This window comes from Hydra vulgaris, chromosome 01 (assembly GCF_038396675.1).
Source record: "Hydra vulgaris chromosome 01, alternate assembly HydraT2T_AEP".
Lineage (NCBI taxonomy): Eukaryota > Metazoa > Cnidaria > Hydrozoa > Anthoathecata > Hydridae > Hydra > Hydra vulgaris.
Genome location: NC_088920.1, coordinates 2,676,729 through 2,701,392, shown reverse-complemented (window position 1 = coordinate 2,701,392; position 24,664 = coordinate 2,676,729). Strand labels below are relative to the sequence as shown.

General features: G+C 24.8%; 1 protein-coding gene across 1 annotated transcript; it reads left to right on the top strand.

Moving 5' to 3' along the window:
- Positions 1-682: 682 nt before the first annotated feature.
- Positions 683-24,403, top strand: LOC136073962 (retinoblastoma-binding protein 5 homolog; the record flags this gene model as incomplete). Its single annotated transcript, XM_065786260.1, is given in 11 exon segments — positions 683-733; positions 982-1,229; positions 3,964-4,128; positions 8,687-8,774; positions 12,711-12,782; positions 14,288-14,367; positions 18,649-18,768; positions 19,116-19,168; positions 20,497-20,597; positions 24,020-24,091; positions 24,281-24,403. Coding segments are annotated over 11 exon segments (1,173 nt in total), but the record flags the coding sequence as incomplete, so codon positions are not given.
- Between the last annotated feature and the right edge of the window lie 261 nt (positions 24,404-24,664).

Genomic DNA, 24,664 nt, shown 5'->3' with positions numbered 1-24,664 from the left:
TTTAGAAAAGACCAATTCTTTGTAACTACTCTAACTAAACTATTCAGGACAACCTCTAAAATTGAAAAAAAAAAAAGCCACATCTGCATTTTTCGATTTCACTTCCCCAGTCAAATTGCAATAAAAGTCAACATTGTAGGTGTTATGTTTTTTTTTTAACACTTTAAATTGATTTATTATATCCCTCGCCTCAAAATAGTGTACTCATTTTCAGCATTCCATTGCGCACAGAACAGAAACAAAGACCAAAACCATTTTTCAAAATGGCAGATTTTTGATGGTTCAAGATAAAGTTTTAATTGTCATATCTTTGAAACCATTTGGAATTAGAGGATAAAGTTAATAACTGTCGTATATATTTGTTCATTTATGAAAAGTTTATATTTTACTTTTGTAAATATTGTTTGGATGCTCTCTCTTTTATTTTTGTTTTTGTATTAGTAATTTTTAACTAATCTATATTTTTGTCTTGACAACAATCTAATTGTGTATTGTTCAAAAAAGAATTCTCCTTTATTTTACTTTACTGCATATTCCCCATAGAAGTTTACTGCTCATGTATGACCATTTAGTAAATTTTCTTGCCAAAGTTATTATAATAGTATTTTAAATTCAATAATGTTAAAATAGTAAATTTTTTTATTTATATTTTTTTTTATTCCTATTTTTATAACAGTTTTTTTTATATAAGTTATTTTATTTTTTGGAAACCTTTGGTCAGAGTTTCACTGAGGTAGGTTATTAAAGGTTGAGTAATTATTTTTTTTTAAATTGATTTTTTTTAAAATTAATTTGATATTAGTTTTTTGAATATGTATTTTGTTTTTATATAAATAGTTTTTATATACTTTTTTTATATATATAGTTTGTTTATATTTGAGTTTATTTATAGTTTTATTTATTTTTAAATTATTTTTTAAAAGTATATTTAATTTTATTTAATATTCTATTTTTTTATAAAAATTTTAAAAAATGAAATAGGAGTTTGATGGAAGTTTGGATTCAATAAGTGCAGCGTTAACATGCTCTTTTAATCGAACTGGCTCATTACTTGCTGTTGGATGCAACGATGGTCGATTAGTTATTTGGGATTTTTTGACTCATGAGATAGCAAAGGTTTTGGTGGCACATGTCCATCCTGTTTTATCTGTCAGGTTTGTTTTTCATTTTGCATTAAAATGTTTTATTAAAGTTAAACCATTAAACATTTATGTTTTCATTGTTGGATTGTGATATTCAACTATTCTCAATCCTAGTTCAAGTTTGTATGCAACAAACATCAATCAGGTTTTAAATAGTTAAAAAATAATTAAATAATCAAACATCATTAAATAATTAAAAAAACATCAATCAGGTTCTTCAAAGTATTTACATTTTATTTACTAATTATTCTATTTATCTAAAATTACCCATTCATTTCTTCTTGTCAAATTTTTGAACTTTAAGACAGCAGGTTTAAAACCAACCAACCATAAATATACATTAAAATAAAAGTTTTGGTTTTCAAAGATTAAGAATGGTTTATTGACAAATTTTTTTGGAAAAATTTAAGATGAGATTTTTAAAGTAAAAAACTCAAGTTAATTAACTAAAAACATTTTTCAATATTTATTTCAAAATTTTTCTAAAGAAAGTTTAAAGCAACATTGGCTTATAAATTTTTTCTCTTATAATGCTTTTTATGTTAGTCATCTTCTAAATGTTCTTATGTTATCATTTAAATATTACTATTATATTTAACTAATTTGTACCCAGCAAAGCTGCAAGCAACCATTGAAAGGACCAAGGATGGAACATTGAGGTACCCCAGAAGTTAATGAATAAGAATTAAATTATAGTATTGGTCTTCAAGGCTGATATCAATACTGTGCTTAGAAAGAAATGATTTAACAATTCCAAAAACTTCCTCAGCTACACCATATGAAGCCAGCTTATGAAGAAGATTGCATCATATGGAAAGCTTTTTATGTCCAGAGTAAAAGCCTTTACCATCTTTATCTAATGTGTTATTGAACTTTTCTGTTATAATAGTTAAAAGGTGTGTTGGCAAACAAGAGGTTTGAAATCTGTATTGATTTTTAGAGATAAAATCTAATTGTTAGTCTTAATGATGAGGTATTTAAAGTTTTTTAATTAAAAGCTTAAAGACATAACTTTTTTTGACGCTGATAAATATTTTCCAAAAGTCTTAAACTTAACTTCTGGAATAAATTACAAGATAGTTAATAATAGAGTTTCGCATAAGAAAGCCTCTTTTTGTATTTTTTGCAATAATATAAAGATATTTGTTTTAAAGTGAGTGTTTTGTTGTGTGGAAAAAAATGAAAAAAATATTTAGAAAGCAGTTAAACAAGTAGGTAAAAACCATTGGGTAGAGTTAGATAAACTCAAGAAAATTAAAGCATCTATGGATTTATGTGACGGAGTCACAATTATCAGAAATAAAAGACCAAGATTTAGTGACCGATTAATGGTGATTGAGTAATATTCCTTGGTCAAGCATGTAATTAGCTAGTCAAATGACAATAGTCATCATTACTGAGATCTAAAGATGAAACATTCAAATTCAAATAAGTTTTACTAGTAGCAAGAATGTATAGTGAGTGAGGTAAGATTGAACTAATGAAAAGTTTCTATAAAGACCAAGTTTGACCATGGATATTTGTAAAAGTTTAATTTTAACAATTTGTTGGCGATGTTTTAAGTTATTAGAGAACTAAACTTCATAGATTGTGCATGACACCCTGAGTTGATCATAGATAGTGCATGACACCCTGAGAAATGAGCTTTGCAGATGCCTTAGTTCCACTAATTAACCCAATTAAATTGGTAACTAAGTTATAAGAATTAACTTCTTATGCAATATACATAAATATACATAAAAAAAGAATTAACTCCTTGGAAATATACACTAAAAGCACTAACAGTTATCCATGCGCAACATAAGGCTGTTAATACTCTAGTTTTTAAAACTGTTGATGAAATCAGATTTTCTGAGAACTACCACAGAATTCAGAAAACCTTACTACCAGCAGGCCTCAGAACCGTTAAACTAAGTTTTAGAACTGGAACTTTACTTGATTTAATACTATGAATACTTGACTCATTCAGAATTATGAATGTAAACATATACAAATATATCACATTACTAATACATATTGTGTTCAAGGTTTGAGTAGTAGGAGATTACAAAAATTTAAATTGCAAAATTTAACTTGAGGTTATTTTGATTTGATTGGCTCATTTGAACAATCCTAATCAGGCTTGGTCAGGAAGCGGAAGCGATTGCTCTGGAGTACTGACCACGGAAATAATATTTAGTTGCAAAAAACTGGCCAGATTTTTTGCAACTGAATATTATTTCTGTGGTCAAATTTACATTTACATAAAAAATACATAATTTTTAAACAAAAAATAAGAATATACTAATAAAATCTGTAATATAAAACAAACTTTTAAAATATTGACAAATTAAAAAATATATTTAAAACATTTATATTAGTAAACAAATAATAATAGTTTAAAAGATTTACACCTTTGCAGATGTGGCTCTGAGAATGAGCCATAGTATTAAGATAATAGTTCATTTGATAAAATATATTTTTGTTTTACGGACATACACAAACTTTAATGTTCTCAAAATGACTAAAAAATCTGGCCAGTTTTTTGCAACTTAATATCATTTCTGTGGTCAGTACATATGAGCAATCGCTCCCGCTTCCTGACCAAGCCTGCCTAATGTGCATACATTTATTGATGTTACAATTTTACTTCCACAACAAATTAATAATATTTTTAACACTTTATCTAACCTTTACAGTTTTTTTTACTATTAAAACTTTCCTATTCTTTTGGAAATTAAGATTTAATTAAAATTTTTTAAGTTCAAAAATCGAATAACGAATCTTTGTAAGAAAACCTTTGTGAAAATTGGACACTTTTGTGACCATAAAGCTATTGAAATAAATACTTTATTTTATGTTTTAATTGGAGTCGTAATGGTAAAAAGGTTTTAACATCTTCAACTGATTGGAATGTTGGGTTATGGGATGTCTTGTTAGGTGATTGTGAAGTGCGTTATTGCTTTCCTTTGGCTGTTCAAAAAGTACAAATTCATCCACGTGACAAGTAAGATTTTTAACCATTTTCAATTTTTAAACTCTTGCATTTTGTTATAATTGTTATAATTTAATTTTTTAAAAGATTATCAGTTCTATAAACTTTGACTAGTGCTTTTTTTTGGAAAAAAAACTCATTTAAACCAAACTAAAATAAACCAAGTGATTCGTTATTTCAAACTAAAATAAACCAATCGTTATTTGTCAAAATAAAATAAACCAATCGTTATTCATTAATTTAAAATAAACCAATCATTATTCGTTTAACTAAAATAAACCAATCAGATTTGTTATTTTTTTGTTACAACTAATAATCGTTTCAGTTTTTAAATAATTGAAAAATTTGTTTAAAATTTAAAAAAAAAGTTTTTTGTGAAAATTTTTTTATTTTTTATTTTAATGAACCATTTTTTATTAGAATTGTTTTGTTTAAAACTAAAACAATCCATTTATTGAACTGTTAAATATAAAAATTTACAATAATATTTTATAAGCTCATATAAATAAGGTTAGGTGTCACTCATATAGTTAAAAACTAGTCAATGGAACAACACAAAAAAAAAACAAACACAAAAAAAAAAACTATAAATAAAATATAGAAAAATTTTAAAATACGATTAAGAGGGAAAAAAAAATAAATAAATAAATAAAAAAAAGGAAAGAAAGGAATATAAAGCGCTAATAAATGAATATAATATTAATAGTTGCAATAATAATATAATAAAAATAATAATAATAATAATAATAATAATATTAATAATAATGTGAATTAGAAAACATTACAAATAGTAACTATATCATGATAACTAATTGATAAAAATTGTAACTAATGATAAAAACTATGGTAAAAATAGTTATAGTAAAGTTTTACTTAAATAAATACAATATATATAAAGTATATGTATTGTATTTAATTTACATGTATTAAAAAAAGTAGAAAAAAAGCAAAACATAGCATTAAACTCAAATAAATAAAAACAATTAAAAAAATAAATAAATTGTATTTTGCCAATTTCATGTATTTATAATTTTGATTTGGAAATGCTAACTACATGTTAGGGTTAGGTTTTTAATTGAGTTTGTGTTTAGGAATTTAGAACTAATTTACTTGTAATTGTTCTTGATCAAATGTATTAGATGCCTGATTACTGTATGTACTACTTCAGTACTGCTTCTACTTCAGTACTACTACTACTTGCTACTTAAGTACTACTAGGTTGCTCTTTTTTATGTATTTACTAGATTCTATGGAATCTTATTTCAAAATATTCTTAAAATGTATTTTAAAAGTCTCAGTTTAATTACCACTAAATGTTTTGATATTATGAATTTGTATTTTAAAAGTAATTTTTTAAAAGTAAACTACAATCTTGCCTACAAACAAATTATTGCAAAGATTTTGCAAACAAATTAAATTCATACACAACAAATAATTTTGATTTTCAGTTCAGGTAATCAAAACTTCAACCAATTTTGTTTAAGAAAATACATTCATCTTCAAAAAAGGGTTTTATTATGAATTATTTCGCTATTGTTAACTACACTTTATAATCTTTCTGATAGTTATTTATTTTTTTCTATTAGAAAAATTTTAATTTCAACTTTTTTTAGATTTTTAATTTCATTTTAAATTTTTTTAATTTAGTCAATAAAAATTCATTTTCTTTTTTAAGTTTCATTTTTGTAAGTGAAAATTGCAGGTGTAAATTTCTTTTTTGTTGTTGTTTTTCCTACTTGAAATCACTGTTAAAATGTTTTGAAAATGGTGTCATTAATGCTTGCTTGTAAGTTTCAATTGTCAGATGATGATATCTGAACACATTTTAATTGAAATCAGTTTAGATCATTTCTGTAAAAAATGTTTTCAAAGTTTAAAAACATAAATGAATTTTTCTATTAATAAATCCTTTTTTAGGATTTAGGGCTTTTTTGTATTTAAGACTATGGTATTTATTTATTATAATTTAAATGTTTAAATATCTTAAGATGTCTTTCAAGCAGTTTGAAAAATGAAGTTATTTAAATTATATTATTAATTATATTAATTATTATATTATATTAATTAAATTTTATTAAATTTTTAAAACCACTGTACACTGCTACAAAAGTTTGAACAACAGTTCAATAACAGTTAATAAAAGAATAATCTGCATACAGAAGAAATTCCAAATGATTCAAATAGGAATTAACAAAAGAATGTCCATTAAGAAAGAATTTTATTCTTAATAGAATAGTCACTGTATGGAGTCATCTTCCTCCATCTTTTGTGCTATCTGTACCAGTGAAAGTATTCTAAAAATGATTAGATGTATATATTAAAAAGCAAACACAGAGTCACCAGCTTATTACACACTCTCTGTTTTTCGTTTTTTTTTAACATCACCTCCAGCAATCCTGCGAGCAACCACTTTTTGAGTTAAAAGTTGCTGGAAGACAAAAGATGAAGTTAATAATTTAGCATTATGTTTAACATTATGAACATTTGAATTTTTGTTATAAATTATTTTAATTGTTATTATGTTAAATTTCTGCAATAAATAGTTATTGTTTAAATAATAATTTCAAATAAATTAGAAATATTAAAATTATTTTAGAATGAATTGAATCTAAAAGCTAAATGAATTGAAACCTGAAAAAAAGAATATTTTTTTTACAATTAATTCAAAGTTTTTTTAAAAAAATCCATTGTTTTAATACAACAGTTGTTAAAGTAGTTATCCATTCTTTATCTATTTTTTATCCATTCCTTATCCATTCTCGGTACCAGCAATTTTTATCCATTCATAGTACCAGCAATTTTTGCTATTAAGTTTCTACACGCTGGAGTATTTACTTTATAAGAAATTTAGTCAACTCAAAAATCTAAAGTAAACTAATAACTATCTTATTTGAAAAGTTTGAAAAGTTAACATAAACAAAACGCTTTAAAGACACTATTTTTTATAGACACCATTTTAAAGACACCATTTTTTATATATATTTATTAAAGACACCATTTTTTATTTAAAAAGAAATGTATCATTAATAAAAATAAGTAAACATAAACAAAAGAAAATCATTCCAGCGGAAGTTTATTTTCCTGCATTAAATTAAAATTTTCAAGCTAAAATGATTTTTTTTTAAACTAAAAAACAAAAGTTAACAAAAAAAGATTTTTTTTTTTTTTTGTCAACTAAACCTAAGTTTTGTTATCTTAACCCTAAGAAGTTACAACATTTAAATCCATCTTTTTTATAAATGTTTTACTTACATAAGCGAAACATGTCTAAAAAATTTTATTCGTGGCAGATACCTTGCATGGTAATTAAGAAGTTCCATTTGAGAAACAAATTAAGTGTGGTGCTACCATGTCCCTGGTAGCACCACACTTAACTTGTTTCTCCTCCATGACTGTAGTGGCCTTCATGGCCTTGAGGAGGTGAATTAACAAAATTAAAAATTCCATTGACACCAGCAATGTAAAAATGCAAAAACTTACTGTAGAAATGTATTGTTAGATGGGTGATCATTACAAGAATATTACTAACACTGGGACTACAATCAAAAAGACATTGCAATGGAAAAAAAAATCTTATACATTGAGATATAATATAATCTACATTGCCAATTTATAGGATAGACCAATTTGTAGAAAGACCAATTTAGAGTATGTATCATTGGGTATTAGTTCTACTAAATTTGACAAAAAACTTAAAGGGTTTTAAGAAAAACATAAACACCAAGTAAGAGCAAATATTAACCTCAAAATGAAGACTGTCACGAAAAGGCAAAATGAAGAAGTAAAGAACTTAATAACTGCTCTTGATAAATATTTTAATTGAAAGTTTCTACAAATTATTAGTGTTATAAACATATATTATTTAAGGACTTTTCATGTATGCAATACGCAATGACCTAATTTCTTTGCTGTTATTTATTGTTATCCTAAGTTCTTTGCTGTTTACTGTTTGTTTTGTTTTTTTTCATCGTCTGATTTTCATTATTTTCTTGCTTAGTCTTTCATTGTTGTCTCAATAAAATATTTATTTATTCATTTTTTAATTTAAAAGATCAGTTTCAATAATAACAATGTGTGAAAAAAAGAATTTTGATTCTTCTTGTAAAAGCTTGATAAAAAAAAGTTATAAAAAAAGTTGATCAGATTATTTTAGTGAAGCTTTATGGATAACAATAGTGTAATAAAAGTTTATAGCAAAATAGTTACAAGTCATGTGAAACAAATTTTGTTTGTAATTTTGAGCTTAAGAGACTAAAGTATTAAGAAACTTTAGTATTAGACATTTTGCAAAACCCATGTAATGGTAAAAAAATTGTTTATAATATATAATGTATTTAACTCATTTAATGTGTTATTTGTTAATGTTATGTAATGTTATATTACAACTACTATTTTGTTAATAAATGTTTTTTTAAATTTGTGTTAAATCAATTTAAATTTTGACGATTTAGGATTTGGGGATTTTGAATATGAGATCTTGGAGTTTTTAACATTTCACGGATAGCATTCAAACAGTTTTGATATAAAAATTAATTGAATTTTTTTTTATTAAATTTTTAAATTTTTTCAGTAATAAATTCTTGGTTTGCCCAATAAAACATCCACTTGTATTAATTGAAGTTGATGGAAAACAACATATTCTTCCTGTTGGAGTAAAGGTATATTACTGTTTTTGTTTCTACTAATAGAGTTTGACAAATAAAACCTGTGTGTTGCGTATATATATATATATATATATATATATATATATATATATATATATATATATATATATATATATATATATATATATATATATATATATATATATATATATTATATATATACATACATATTATATATATATATATTATATATATATATATTATATATAATATATATGTTACTGTTACCCGCAGTACCAGGAATTAGCTAAATGCTAATGTTTATAATATAATTTAATATTGCAACTCTGAGTTTCATGTGTTATCACAATCATCAGGCAAGTAGTAAAAGTTTAATTTTGCTACGATTTGTTTAGTGGACGTTAAGGTTTATATTTGTATTTTAGATTGTTACGGGACAGAAATTGATTAGTAGTTAGGTTAATAATATTATTAATTTGTTTTTAGTTGGCTAATAATTGTGAAATAGTTATATATTTAATGTTGTTTAAAATATTTTTTATGTGTTAATGTGTATTATTTGTGTATTAAAAAATAATAAAATAAAAATAAGAAAATAAGAATTAAAATTGATATAAAAATATACATAATATTATGAAATATATTACAAAAGCTGTGTATGTGAGTAATTTATTAGTTAGCCTAGAGATATATGGAGCAGATTAGTATAGTTATTTTTATTTATAGTTGTTAGTCAGATTTGTATATATATATATATATATATATATATATATATATATATATATATATATATATATATATATATATATATATATATATATATATATATGTAGAGTTCTTTGGTCAGCTACATAATGTGTCCAACAAGTTTTTTTAAATTCAATTAACTTAATATAATATAAATATTTTCTTTTTTTTCTTTATATGCTATTTATCATTTGTTATTGTTATTCAAAAAAAAACACAAGATATATAAAAAGTTTGACCTAAGTAGATCTAAAAGACAGTGGTCAGCTACGTAATGTGCAAAAGAGCTTTATTTTTTTAAAATCTAAATTTTGAATCAATTTTTCTCTTAAATAAGCATTTATACTTTCATAAAAATGTTTTTTTCTTCATTAATAGTTATTTCGTCCAAGTTTTATTTATCAAACTTTTTAAGTATAATAATAATTACAGGTCAAAAAAAGTTTTTTATAAATCATGAAGTCATCTACGCAACTATCAGCTACGCCACATGCAAATTTTTATTATAATTTAAAATAAAACATAAAACAAATTTCATACTATATATATAGCTTTTATTTAGGAATGACAAAGATTGTTTCTACAGTTTATAAAGGTCACTTTTAAGATACCTGGTCGCTTTTAAACTGTCTAGACACTAAATGTAAATTTATAAGTTTTTATATCTTTGTTATCATGCAATTTTTGGCGAAAGCTTTTAAAACTTGAAAGTAATGGCATTTACACAATTCTTTTATTTATATTGTTTTCTTAAGAAATGGCGCTCAAACCAAGAGAGTTGTTTATTTCACGCTTTTCTTTTTCATTCAGTAATATAACAGTAATTTTTATATTGTCGCCAGTGCAAGAAATTATATATTTTTCTGTTAAAATATTTTTTCTGGCAACAGGTTTTACAGTTGCTCCAATTCTATTCACAACTCCTTTTCCATGCATTGCAGCAAAAAAATGCCAGTGCATTTTAATTGTATGCTTTTCTTCTAAAGTTTTCATTGATGCTAAAATATGTTTATTTTTAAATTGAGATGATGCCTTGTCACTAAAAATATGAACTTATGCAATATCATCTGATAGAAGCTCGATAAATTTATTTATTTTTAAAACAACAGATAATTTTTAAATAAATAAAAAGATTTAGTTTGATGATGCCAAACTGCACATATAAAAATAGAAATGTGATTTTGACCAAAATGAGCTGCTTGCGTTTTGTTGTGGTAAAAACAAGTATAATTTTCTTCCCAGTCAACTTGAATAACAGCCTTATTTGAATCTTTTTGAATTGCTGGTTCTATATTTAGTTTAAATAAGGATGATTGACTACTTTTGATATTACTATGAATAATAAACTTAGCACGCATTTCTTTAACATGTGATACTAAAACTGCAATTGTTCTTTCTTTGTTATCCTTTGCTTTTTTAATATACAATTTTGCTTGAGGTTTCTGCCACTGGTTCCATGAAATGTTTAACTGAAATTGTTCAAACTGAAGTAATAATTTATCAAAAAGACTATAAGCAGTATATTCCTTGCAAACTGCATTTTTTGCAAATAAAATTTAGAATCATTAAGTTTTTCGTTTTGATTGTAGAAAATACATCTGAACCCTGCGAAAGTGGTCTCAACTGACAAAATCTTGACAGATTTAATTTAATATCTGTATGGTTTAGCTTAAACTCTTTGAAAGCTTATTTTAGTGTATATAACATGTGTCGGATTTATACACACACTTTTCTTTCTCATATCATTACAGAAGTATAATCTGCTGTTCTGGGGTAAAGTTGACTAATTTCATAGTCGCAATAAAAAATTTTAATAACCACAAATTCTTTTTCTCTGAGATTGTTTGTTAATTTTTGAATTGAGTAAGTTAATGGTTGAGTTTCATTGAGTACACAACACAGCAGTTCTTTCTTTTGAACAGGACTTTTGGGAAGATAGCGATTCAATTTTTTCATATACTTTCCTTTAACTTGCAAATTTGCAATTGATGGGTGATTTGATTCTACTGATGAAGATACATCTTTTTGTAGCAGTCGAGATTTTCTCATTCTTTCAACATTTTGTTCTTTCAGCTGCAATCTATTGAAAATCTTTTTTCCACCTTTGTCTTTGAAGTCTAGCATTTTCTTTAGCTTTGTATTCCTTTTCGTCATGATTTCTACTCATGTAATTCCTTTGATTCAGTGCTTTTCTATTTTTTATCTTAATGGCTGTAATAAAAAAAGTAAACTGCAAATAAATTTTAAGTATAAATGCATTTAAATTTTAAAATAATTTAAAAGTCACCTTTTTTATTTTCATTAGATGCGCAAGCAACTGGTTCCTGGAATGATTCCCTATTTTTAAATTGACTATATGACTATGTTATGAAGTTTAAATAATTTCTAATTGAATATGTTTTGCAAAATATTTAAAAATTAAATGTTGGAGCTTTAAAATATTAAACCAGCTTTGTGGTTGACCCATTTAAAAACTAATTGCTAAAATTTTGGATTGCTACAAGTATCAAAAAAATATTGATAGTTGAGCACTTTTTCTTAAATTGAATTATACGCTTTTCCTCTTATTTTAAAATCTATAAATAGCTTGTTCTATTTATTTTTTTATTCTTTCATTATTTTTTAAGACTTTAAAGAATATATACTAATTGTTGAAAGGAAAAAAATTCCTAATTGAGATTTTCTAAAAGGAGAATTATTTTATTTACCCTGTGAAACTCTACATATATGTTTTTATAAAAACACTTTATGAGGTATAATATAAGCTTTTTTTTTTCTTTTTTTTGATAGTTTAACATTTCTGGCTCTAGTCTTCTGATTACCATCCAAAGTTTGTAAGCTTTTTCTTCTCTTACTCAAGAGTTCTTTTTTTCTTTTCGATTAGTTTGACCAGGGCTAAGAAACCTCACTTACCCCAAGTATGTATAAATATATATAAATATGTTCTTTTTTTTTTTCATCATTTGAAATTAAAAAAGCTTGAATATTTTAACATATTAGGATTGACATAATATCTGTAATATATATCTTTATGATGAACTATAATTTACTATAAAACAATTAAATACCCCAAAAAAGATTCATTATATATACTTTTATTTTTTAATATCATTTTTATGAATCAATCTATATTATAAATCAAATGTTACAATCTTGCTGCAAGTATATCAATCTGCTATACTGTTGTATTGATTCTATTCTAAATAAGTAGAACTGTTTTAGTGCAAACAAAATATTGAAACTTCATTTGATAAAAGAGGAGATTACATATTTACTGGAAATGCAAAAGGAAAGGTATTTAAATAAGTTTTAAAATGCTATTTATTATTTTTGAAAAATAAAAGTAACAAAATTAAGAGTATTATATGTTATTTTGTAATTACTAAGTTCTCTACTTAGTTTATCATGGCTGTATTGCTATGTGAATCTTTGCTTTACAGGGATTATCTTTTTTCCAGATATTTCCAGTATTCCGGATTTTTCTTAAATTTTATTTTTTTCGGATATATAAATAGTTTCCTGGAAATACAAGTTAAAAATATTTTTATCATCAAATAATTAAGTGTAAAGGTATTGTTCATCAAATACTCTATGTTCTATTTAGTTAGATTAAGCATTATTTGTACACGTACAACTATTTTTTTTCTTATTTGTACGCATATATTTAAAAAATTTTTTTCAAAAGTTTAATTCAGTTTAATAATTTGTCAAATAAATTATATCAATTTATAAACTCTATTTAAATAAATATTGAAATACTTTTTTATATATTAAAGAATGCTTAATAAAACCTAAACCCTCAGTAGATGTATGTACACTTTACTTGTCTATCCATATTTAAATCAGTTGATGTATGTGCACTCCACTGTTACTATTCCAGTGGGCATGGTTCAAAAGACGTCTTTTTTTAGTTCCAGTGCCCATTAAGACTGAATAACAGTCAGTTTATGTACTGATTGATGCACTTTTTCTATGAAACTTTGCGAAACAACAATAAAAAAAAATTTAAACTACTTTAAAATAAAACTTTAAAAAAACTTTAAAAAACAAACAATTTAACTTGAAAAATGCTAAATTGTAATCTTGCCATTTGCACCTCTTAAATATATCATTGCAACATCCACAGCGCTACGCTGCTGTTTTACTAATTTGAAAAATTAACATATTTAACATTTTCGTTTATAAATAATGTTGATATTATGTAAATATTCTTAGTTACAAAAAATGCATTTTTATATCTGGAACTTTCCAGATAACAATTGGTGTTAATACTTCAAAACTTATTATTCTAAACTCAACTTTTAAATGATTTTATTTGAGAGTCTGTGAAATCTAAAGATTCAGCGTATTACTACTCTGCTACTTAGACACTGAGTCTGTTTTTAAATGATTCAACTTTATTATGATTTTACAGACACAACATTTTGATTTTACATATTATATTACAGACACAACATTTTGATTGAATGACAACACTATTTGAGAGCCTATAAAATTATTCAAAAGATTTTAATTCTATTACTACTCTTTTCTAATTCATTCCTTGTGTCTTTACAAAAAAGAAAAACTAAAGAAATGAAGAAAAATATATAACAACAAAGTGTATAATGCGTCATAGTTTGTATGAATTTTTTTTTGTCATATTTTTTTTGACATATGTAGAATTGCATTGTCCAAAATATATGTGTCAAACTGATATTGAAAATTAATTTTTTAATGGATTTTGAATATATTTTGTTTTTAGGTAACATTGTATCCATAGCAACAAATTAACGAATATTATGTGTTTTTTTTTATAGATTAAAACTTCATATAGAATAAGCACAGCTACAAATGCAAATACTGCAATAAAATCAATTAAGTTTACAAGAGGAGGAAAGTAAGTACTAATTACGTAATTAATATAATTAAGTTAGTACAAATTATTATTTCAATTATTTTCATTACAATCATATAATATTTGTTTATTTAAAATATATAAAATTAAATATAATTTGTTAATTAAATATTATTTATACTTCTTTAATAATTAGCAACTCATATTAAGACATTTTTATCCCTGTTATGTTTTATCTCTGTTATGTTTTATCCCTGTTATGTTTTAATAATATTTTTTTTGTTTAAGTGTATATCACATTTTACTTATGTGTATCTTTAACCAATTTTGATTGAATTATGAACCAATGTGAATGTTTTTCATCGTTATTTAAGTGTCCTTCAGCGTGGAAAATAACGGGCGGTCAACGGTCACTGACCGCCCGAAATGACTAAAATTACTATTTTGACCTCTCAAAACGAATTCTTCCCGGTCAAGGTTGACCGGTTGAAAAAAAAAAGAGTTATATAACGTTTGACAAATTATCAGGATGCCTTTGAAAATGCATATACCAAAATTTCATAAAATGTAAATCTTTGAAAAAAGCTTCTATAATAATTTTATCGTTTGTACGCTACTTTAAATCGCTTCGTTAGTGAGTATTATAAATGACGTAAACTATTAATTTTTTTTATTTCACTTATCAAGACTAATTTCATTTTACTGGTGGTGAAATCCATGACCGCTTTTTTATAAATGATTGAAGTTCTTATTTTATTATTGTTTTAATAATAATATAATATTAACTAAGAACATTTTTTTATTCCTACATTTTATTTATATATTCTTTATATCATTTTATTTATTTTTCTTTTTTTCTACCTTTTGCTTTTACATTTTACCTTTTTGCAATGAAAAAATATCTTTATTTTTTATTTTTAGTTTCATTTATCCGTAGTCAACAAAACTTACAAAGTATCGACTAAGAGCCGCACACCAAGCCCTTCTGTGGTGAAAATAAATTTTTTTAGATTTCAATTAGTTAAGACTCCGGAAAAAAGAAAGTTCGTATTTGAAATTGTCGAGGTTCTTATGTTCTCTATTTTAAAGACTCTTTGTTCATTTGACGCTGAGTGACTGAGAAGTTAACTTTATTATTTAGATAAATTTAAAATTACCAAATGCGCGTTTGCTTTTTTTTTCTACTATTAAAATCTTAAAAATATATATATATATATATTGTAGTATAAAGTTTCGTTTTAAGTAACATAAATAATTTTGATAGTATTTCATAAAATGATTGTCATGATTTTATTAAATATTAGTTCAGCATCTGCCGGCGAGAGGCATTAACATTATTATCAACTAAATAACATTAATAGTTTATAAAATGATTTTAAATAAAAATGAATGAAAGATATAAAATGATACAAATGAGATATAAAATGTGCAATCATTTTTCTTTTTCAACGTCGGTAACGACTGAAGTTCTTATTTAACTATTATTTAAAATTAATGTATCTAAGAACATTTTCTCCTTTTTTTTCATTCATTTTTCTCGTAACCTTTTCCCGCAATTTCTGAAGTCATAGCAATGAATGAGTTATTTTTAAATAAATTTCAAATTAACAATTGCGAATTTGAACATTTTTTATATTACTTAATTATAAGAGAATCGTCAAACATCAGCACTTCAAAATGGAGGCGACTAAAAAGAGACAAACAACACTTTCATTTTTAACACAAGCAGGATCGAAATTAAAACCACCTGTTGAAAAGAAGAAAAACTCAATAGTAGAAAATTACAGCTAACAACAGCTCAAAAATGGGTAAACACTACTCTTGCAAAATATAATGCAAATGAATGGCTAGAGATATTATATAATGGAAACTATGTTACAGCATTAAAATGCACTGTATGTCGTCAGTATACTAAACAAATTGATATTTATAAAGGATATACGCCAGAATGGGGAAGCGATGAAGGTAGTTGTAGGATACAGCAGTGCCGCAGTTGATCATGCAAATGGTTTACCACATCAAAGAGCCCACGAATTAGCAATGAAAAGTAAAGGAATGGATGTAAGCGAACGAAATGATAAATTAAGCAATCTGCAGAAAGAAATGCGGCAAACTGATATTTTATCGGGCCTGAAAACCATGACCACGAAAGATCTAAATTTAATAAGAAAAAAATTTGAGGTAGCATACTTTATTGCCAAAGAAAATCATGGTGTTGAGTTTAGCCATGCATATAGAAATAAAATAACTTGTGGAACTTTTATTGAATACATTGGATTGAGTTTGTCAAATATTCTAATTATTTAAAATAAATAAATTAAAAACACGAAATTACTTCAGTATTTTAATTGATGCATTAACAGATGTATCTGTAATTGAAAAAGAAGCTATATTTATTATCAGTTTCGATCCTACAATAGGAAAGACCGAGATATGCGTTGAGTGTTCTTTTCTTTCTATTTCTGATCTTGAATACGGAACATCTGAAGAAGTTTTCAATAAAATTAGTCAATCCCTTGAATCAGAAGGTATCGAAAATTTTAAAACTAAATTAGTTGGTTTTGGTGCTGATGACGCAGCTGTAAATAGAGGAAGTAGAACAAGTGTAAATGTATTACTTCAGAAAGAAATTCCATGGGTAACTTTTGGTTGGTGTGTTGCACATCGCCTTGAGTTAGCGATAAAAGATAAGTTTGCACAAATAAAGGCGTTTAATGATGTCAATAACATCATTTTGAAAATGTATATTATTTATAAAAAATCCCCAAAAAAGTTACGACAGTTAGGAAAGCTTATTGCTATCCTTGAAGAGGGTAATTCATTTGATATTGCAGGTATTCGCCCCAAAAAAGCATCAGGTATATTGGATTTTTTTTTTCAATTTTAATTATAAAAAATACTTTATAAAATAATATACTTTATTAGATGCTGGTTTTTTATACAACAAAAGTTCTTTAAAAAACAATATTTTGAGCAAATAAAACTTTTTATAAAAAAAATCTTTTTTTTTTCTTAAGAATAGAATTAAAACTGACACAAGAAATCGCTTAACTGAAAAACGGCTCAATAATTTAATTCGGGTGTGCACTGATAAAACAAATAGTGAAGAATTTGATGTGAATCTTGCCATTGAATTATGGGCCGAAGATATGTTGCGATGGCCTACACAAGAAAGTCGAAAAATTTATTCAAAAAAAGAAAAGAAAAAAACAACTATAAAAACATTAATTGATTTAGAATCGCCACCAGACGAGTCTTTAGATTTAAAATCGTCTTTCGATGAAACTTTGGATAATAAATCAGATGAAACGTATCTTTAAAAAAACATTTTTAAGTTATATAAAACTTTGTTTTTTGTAACTTAGGCATTTATTATAGTAGTATTACATAAAACGATACTTGATTAAGTATTCAGTTTAAATTTTTTTGATATAACATAAAAATGTGTATTTATTATTATTTAAAAAAATAGAATACAATTAAAAAAGGAATACGAGTTCGTTCATTTTAAAGTAGTTATTGTTTTATTTACAAAGTTTCGTCATGCAGAATAATTGCTATGATAAAAATTTAAAACAAAAAAAAAATTAAAATTTTGACCGCCTAAAAAAACAACTGACCGTCAATTTTATGTATTAGCCGGTCAGTTTGACCGCTCGCCTTTGATTTCTTATTTTCCACGCTGGTGTCCTTAATTTTGTGCTTAGATAATTCTAATTTTTTATCTTAACTTTGTTTTTGTAACTGAGGCTTCTTTGTTTTTTGTTTTTGTAACTGAGGCTTCTTTACTTTTTTTAAAAAAAATTTAAAAAAAAAAAAAAAAAAAGAAAGTTATATTTTTATATTTTTCTGGTCTTGCTTTTTAGTTATTAAACAAATCAACATAGTAAAGAAAAACTTTCTGACTATCATGCAAGTGTATAAGTATATATATATTTACATACACCCAATATATACCCACACCTTTAGTTAATGTAGTGACACTCCTTTCACGTTCTCCCTATTTAATCAATCAATGTATGTGCTAAAGTCCCATAGCTGTCTATTTCAGTATGACATTATTGGTGTGTATCTAATGCTGCATTGATACATTTATTATTTATTTATTCATACATTGATACTTGATATATTAAGAAAATAATGGAGTTGTTACTTAAAATGGTCTTAAAAAAACATATCTTGTCTGTACCTGCTATCTCTTAAAACATATTGGCAATAGTGTTATACCCTAATCAACATAGGTAGAAAGTGATATGCACTTTGATAGAAAGAAAGTGACATACACTGATCATCATATTGATGGAATGTTTATATGTTGTTTAGCTCATTTTTGGTAAACTCCCAAGATCGTGTAATCTGAGTATTTGATCGAGATGCTGTAATTTTCTGTAAAGATGGGCAGGAGCCTGAGCCTACACAAAAACTTCAAGATCTTGTTAACAGCTAATTTTCTTGTTAACAGGTAATTTGTGACACATCATTTAAATTTTTAACCTTAACTTGATCTGATTTGCATTTTTTTTATTTCAAATAAGAAATATTGTTTTTCAAACTATAAATAAAGTTTTTAAAAATAAAAAATCGTTCTAATATTGTAAATTTAAAAAACTTCTACTTAAACAAAAATAACAAAAATACAAAAAAAGAAAATAAAAATAAAAATAACTAACAAAATAAAATGCTAAATATTTTATATTTAAATTATAAAGTATATTTTAGTTTGTCATCTGTAAGCAATTACTATTTTAAAATTGAACTATGGTGCAAATCACACTTTAATCTTGTTTCAGAACATTGTGGAAAAAATGTGCTTTTTCTGGCGATGGAGAGTTTATTGCAGCAGGTAAGATATTGTCTAATCGACAGGTAAGATATTGCTTTGATTGACTACTTCTGCAAATATGAGTTAATATATTCTAAGATTTCATATATATTTAGACTTTTTGAAATATTTTATGAACGACAGTGTTGTTTAATCAGCTAATAGGAATTGTACAGTTATACTTTACTACCAGGGTTGAAATTTGACTCTGGCCAAGGCCATAAATATAGCTGGGGCTGGGTTTATGACCGAAGCTGCATAAATATTGATACATCCTAAAACGATGTTATTTTTTTCAGAAGACATTGTTGATATTTTATATACATATACAATATATATAATATACAAATATATATATATATATATATATATATATATATATATATATATATATATATATATATATATAAATTAGTAAAAAATACTTATCTAAATTTTTCTTCAACTTTAAGTTTCACCATTACTGGATCATCAGGAAGTGTTCATATATATATACATATATATATATATATATATATATATATATATATATATATATATATATATATATATATATATATATATATATATATATATATATATATATATATATATATATATTCATATGTATATATAAATATTTATATATATATATATAAATATATATATATATATAAATATATATATATATACATATATATATATATATTTATTTATTTATTTATATATATATATATATATATATATATATATATATATTTATTTATTTATTTATATACAATAATAATAATATACATATATTTATATACAATTCATATATTTATATATATAAATATCATCATTAACTTCATCATCATTAATTTCTTCTTGATTTATCCCCTATGCTGTTTCTCTAGTATAAAATCTCAAGAATCTACATTCTTAAACTAAGGTTTTTTCACACCATTATAAACTCTTCATGTTTTCTTACTTTTATCTCTACCTTTTTCTCCTGAAGGTGCTGGGGGACATCTAATGCATCTAATACGCTTGATGGTCTCAATCTCTGTCTAAGATTATGACTTAGTGTAAGTGTGTGTGTATGTGTGTGTTGTGTATATTCACTTTTGAGATTTCTAAATTTTTTTCTCAAGATGAATTGAGGTTGATAACAAGTAAAATATATTTGTGGTTTACATGGTAATAAATTAAGTTCTGTCTATAAATAAGAAGAGAGCTGATTGTGACATAAGCCTAAAGGTGAATTTGTGTTTGCAGTCTATTTTGATTATTTAAAAATAGGTAATCAAAATAGACTGCAAAGACAAATAAATATAAAAGTAATGTACAATAAATATTATCGTAATTATAGGTTTTAACATGTTTCACAGGATCATCAAGACAACATGCTTTGTATATTTGGGAAAGAAGTATTAGCAGTTTAGTGAAAATCTTACATGGAACCAAAGGAGAGTTGCTTGTAAATGTTGTGGTAAATGTCTTTTTTATTATTTGTATTAAGTTATTAAATGATTTGAATCATTGAATAATTTTAAATGATTTGACACAAACCATCAATGTCTTATGGTAACATCAACAATCCTAACAATGTTTTCGCTTTTATACATTTTTTGTTACCTTTAAATATTATTTGTTTGTTTATTTACTTTTTATTATACAAATTCATTATTAACAAGTCTTTGATGTTTTCAAAGACTTTAATTAAGTATTTTTCCATATATTCTAAGTTGGTTGTTACGCTGCTGAACAGTAAGATTTTAATTAACAGATGGTTCAAAAGTTGCAAGTGAGTGAGGAAATATTAGTAAAACGTAGTCTAGTGTAAAAAGAAGAAACACAAGAAGAAATCTTTTTAATTTTAATCTGTATCACTTATAAATAATTTTTATTCCGATAAAACGTAAAAAAAATTAGTTTGCTTATTAGCATTGGGAACAAACTTAAATTTTTGAAAGAAAATAAAGTAAAAAACAGTAATAGAAAAACTTAAAACATGACAGAGCAGTTATCACTATAAGATTTTGATCATCAAAGCAAGTTTTATTGTGATAACTGGATTTTAGTTCAACTATGCAAGCATGGAAAAATGAAAGTTGTGTAATCATTTAAATATTTAAAACTGAAACACCATTTTTTTTAAAAAGTATTAGGTCTTAATTAAAAAACTATTATGGTTAGAGTCCAAATATAAAAATCAAAAGTTCTGTGGTTCTATGGCTTTTCCATGTCTTAAATTATAATTTTATTTAAATACATGTTTTTAAGATCTTTTTAAATAACTGTCAATCAGCTAGAGTGTGAGTTTATCAAGTGAGTTTTAACTTCAAAACTAAAAGATAATAAATATAAATAGCAGGTATTTATTTTCAAGGGTTTCAAGGGTTTATTTATAATAGCCCATGGTTGGCTTACTCTTCGTTGGCTTACTCTTCGTTGACTTGCTCATGATTGACTTGCTCATGATTGACTTGCTCATGATTGACTTGCTCATGATTGACTTGCTTATGATTGACTTGCTCATGATTGACTTGCTCATGGTTGAATTGGTCATTGTTGAGTTGCTCATGGTTGACTTGGTCATGGTCGACTCGCTCAACCATGACTGTTGAACTACAGCCAAGAATAATTTCTGTGTCTTAAATTTTTAGTTTTGCATTTAATGACAACATATCATTATAAAACAATGTTGAATTACAACCTACTAGCTATACTTTTTCTGTGTAGTTATTGTTTCTGGGTAATAGTTACTTCTATATGGCCATAATTTCAAAATTTGTGATTGTATCTATGGATAATAATTATAGAACAATTGAATGTTAATGGGTTTAAATAAAGTTAATTTATCTGAAAGGAAGTGTGATTTTTTATATCTTTATTTTATTTTGCCTAATTATGGATCGCTTTCACTAATATTTTGGAAATAAAATGTTTGTTTGTGTTTTACGAGATCAATATCTGTAAAATCATAATAAGATTGGAGCTAATATGGAGGCTGTCACCTGAAATCCCATAGGAAAATGTTAATTGCATATCATACTTTATCTAGGTCTACTAAAAAAATAAGGTTTATGCATTGTCTCTGTAATATTTGATCAAATTAAGCACTTAAAACATCTTTTCATAATTTTTTTCATAATCACATTCCCAATTGCAATGAATTATCTGCTTGAATTTGGTTTTTTGGTTGATGCACATTTTGATGTTTACAATACAATGGAATAAATTCAGTATATTATTAAGTTGCATGTATGGTGCAGTAGTGTAAAACAGTAAAAAAGGATTCACTACAAATAGCCAAAACCCAACCATACCCAAATTTGTAAAGCACTAATATTTTTTTGATGATATGAAAAGTGTAAATCTACTGCACAATATAAGTAAAACTAATTAAATAAATCACTTACCATACCAACGGTAGAAAAAACTACGCACAATAAATTAAAATTCAAATAAAAAAGCCAGAAACAAAACTAAAAATAACTAAAGTGTGTAAACAGAAAATGCTAATAAATTTTCCCTAAGACCATTCAAACCACATAGGTACTTCCAGCACAAATAAACCAAAAACAATCAAATGGCAATATACCCTATTAAAAACCCTTTTAAAATAAAATAAAGCATAATAGAGTATTCAAAAAACTCTAACGTTGTCATAGATACTTCATTCGAATTTTATTAACCAATCTAAAGTGTAAGAAAATGAAACAACCCGCGCAACTTAAAATCATAACTAAAAATCAAGTATATTTGAAAGTAGAAAAAAACATATATATATCGCCTGCAAAAATGTAAAAATTTAAACATGTAGTGAAGGATATAAGAAAATCTCTGAATAATAATAAAAGACGAAAATTGAATCTGTGAAAATTAAAATAAAGCCGAGTAATGAACGTACGATAATATAGCACAAAAGCTCCTTGATAACAGCAACAACATGAAAATCAGCGGATAAATCATACACCAAAGAATATTGTAATAAGATCAACTAAATACTAAAATAAGACCAGATAAATTTAAGCCAAATGAGTGGTAAAAAATTATTTTGGGTGACAAAGCAATAATATTAGTCGTCATATAAAAACGATGTAAGAAGCGGGAAAAATATTGTTTAAGAAGTAAAGTCTTCTCTACGGTCCGAATTAAAGGTAACTTTGAGACCATATCTAAATCGAAGTTTCCGTAAAAGTAAAGTTTTCTCTACGGTCCGAATTAAATGCAATTTTGAGACCATAACAAAAACAACAACAAAAAGACGTCCATCAACAAAACATGTCGAAAGCCGCTAGTCGAAAGCTGCTATTTTTTTTATGTTCCATGTTGTTCAATTTCTTTATGTAACATAAAATTGTCTTATTTCAACTGAAATAAATGTTGAGTTTATCAAAATAAAATTTGATGTGTTTATCAACTTTATTAAATAGTAAATTATGATCTTATTAGCATTTAAGTGTTGAAAGTTTTTAGTTAAGAACAATCTTGTAAAAAATTTGAAATTTTTTTACCATTTTTGGATGGCATTTATAAATATCACCATTTTTAAGGTGCCATCTTTATGGGGCATTCGTTACAGCATCATACAAACTTAATTAAAAAATTTCTTTAAAAACTTTGTTAAGACATTAGCATTAAACACCATATTTATCAGTGTTAATAATCAGGAAATCATTGACCAGGATAATTATAGTAACAATTTCATCAACATCATGTTTCGAATCTAAATGATGACTGTCAATCTAAATATTGACGGTTTATGTTATATATAAAACCGTAGTCCAGTTATTTAAAGATTTTATTTGCACTTTTTTTTTTTTTTTTTTTGTTGTTGCAATTTTTACAACTGTTTAAGTTATTTAAGTTCATGATGTATTTAAATATATTATTTGCAAATTTTAGTGGCATCCAATTAGACCAATAATATGTTCTGTTGTAAATGGACTTGTTTCAATATGGTCACAAACTCATGTAGTAAGTTAAATTTAATTTTTCTTAAAATTATTAATTTTTTTTTTTCAAGAGAATAATAATTTTTTTTTATTAAAATTTATGAATAATTTAAATTGAAGTATATAAATAATTTTTAAATTTCTATGTAAACAACCTTTATTGATTTTATTTTATTAAAATACTGATTAATATTTATTTTATTGTTTTTAGGAAAATTAGTCTGCATTTGCTCCCGATTTCAAAGAACTTGATGAAAATATTGAATACGAGGAAAGAGAAAGTGAATTTGATCTCACATATGAGTTTTGTTCAAGTAATTGTTACTGTGCTTAGAATATTTATTACTGTGCTGAAATTGGTGAAATTTAAAAGTTAGTTATGTTTATAAAAGTTTATTATTTGCTTCTTTGTTGTTTTCTGTCAGTGGACTAATAATCAAAAATCATAACAAATGCATGAGGTTGGTATTTGATAATTTTCTTTATTTAAAAGTTGTGGAAAAAAAATTGCTTTTTATAAAAAAGTTTATTTATAAAAAAATTATACAAAACAAAACTCTAAGTAAAAAAAGTTTTTTTTTTTCAATACTTATAA